A 1,209-nucleotide genomic window follows, 5' to 3' on the forward strand; every position below is an offset into this window, starting at 1 on the left:
GGGGTCGTGGCTTTGCATGGGTAATTTTAATGAAATTATTTTTGCTAATGAAATGAAAGGGGGTACGAGGGCACAATGGCAAATGAATAATTTTAGGGATGCTGTGGATGTGTGTGAGCTGAGTGATTCAGATGTGGAGGGGTATGCGTTTACTTTTGACAATGGGCAGGCTGGGGAGGATAATAGGAATGTCGACTTGATCGAGCAATGAAGAACGAAGGGTGGAGGGAACTTTTTCCTTATGCAAAGGTAATTCATTTAGGGCGGGAGTGGTCTGATCATTCTCCTATTAAAGTGGTGCTGGACGTTAGGGAGGGTATGGATGGGCGCTATAAGCGGAATTTCCGTTTTGAGCAGATATGGGTTGGCGAAGAGGGGTGTGAAGATACAATAAGGCGAGCTTGGGCGGAGAGTGATTGGGATGTTGTAGATACGATTTCTAGATGTGAAAGGGAGCTGCAGAAGTGGAAAGGAGTGAGTATTGGTAAGATTATGAGGGATATTAATAGAAAGAGGAAGAGGCTTGAGTGGTTAAATGTGAATGAGAGATCAGTAATTAATGTACGGGAAAGGAAAGTTGTTATGAGGGAGTTGAATGATTTACTTAAGCAGGAAGAAATTTTTTGGCGACGACGTTCTCGGGCATTATGGTTAAAAGAGGGGGACCGGAATACAAAATACTTTCATATGAAGGCTGGGCAACGTAAGAAAAAGAACCGGATATGCCGTGTGACTGATGAGGAGGGACAGGTCATTACCGGGGAGAGGGGTATACAGGCGGCAGCAGTGAAGCACTTTGGATCGTTGTTTATGTCTTCCAGGCCGGCGGGTTTCAGCGAGTTATTGGTGGGTGTGTGAGATAGGGTTACGGGGGCGATGAATGAAGTGTTTGGGGGCGAGTATAGGGGAGAGGAAGTCTTCGAAGCGCTGCAACAAATGCACCCGTTGAAAGCTCCTGGGCCTGATGGGATGAATGCGCTTTTTTATCAGACATATTGGCATATTGTGGGTCCATCTGTTACTCGTTTGGTGCTGCGGATTCTAAATGGAGCTGAGTTCCCTGTTGTTATTAATAAAACTCATGTTGTCTTAATTCCTAAGAAGAAGGCGTCGGACAAATTTGTTGACTATCGACCAATAAGCTTGTGCAATGTTTTATATAAGCTAGTGGCGAAGGTTCTCGCTAACCGGCTAAAAATATTTTTGGGC

The 1,209-nt window shown here is 45.0% G+C and overlaps 1 protein-coding gene across 1 annotated transcript; it reads left to right on the plus strand.

The window, feature by feature from the left end:
* The first annotated feature begins 207 nt into the window (after positions 1–207).
* Positions 208–858, plus strand: LOC141641889 (uncharacterized). Its single transcript, XM_074450532.1, has one exon. It carries the CDS (start codon positions 208–210, stop codon positions 856–858), a length of 651 nt encoding a protein of 216 aa, XP_074306633.1.
* The last annotated feature ends 351 nt before the right edge of the window (positions 859–1,209 follow it).

This window comes from Silene latifolia, chromosome 2 (genome assembly GCF_048544455.1).
Source record: "Silene latifolia isolate original U9 population chromosome 2, ASM4854445v1, whole genome shotgun sequence".
NCBI lineage: Eukaryota > Viridiplantae > Streptophyta > Magnoliopsida > Caryophyllales > Caryophyllaceae > Silene > Silene latifolia.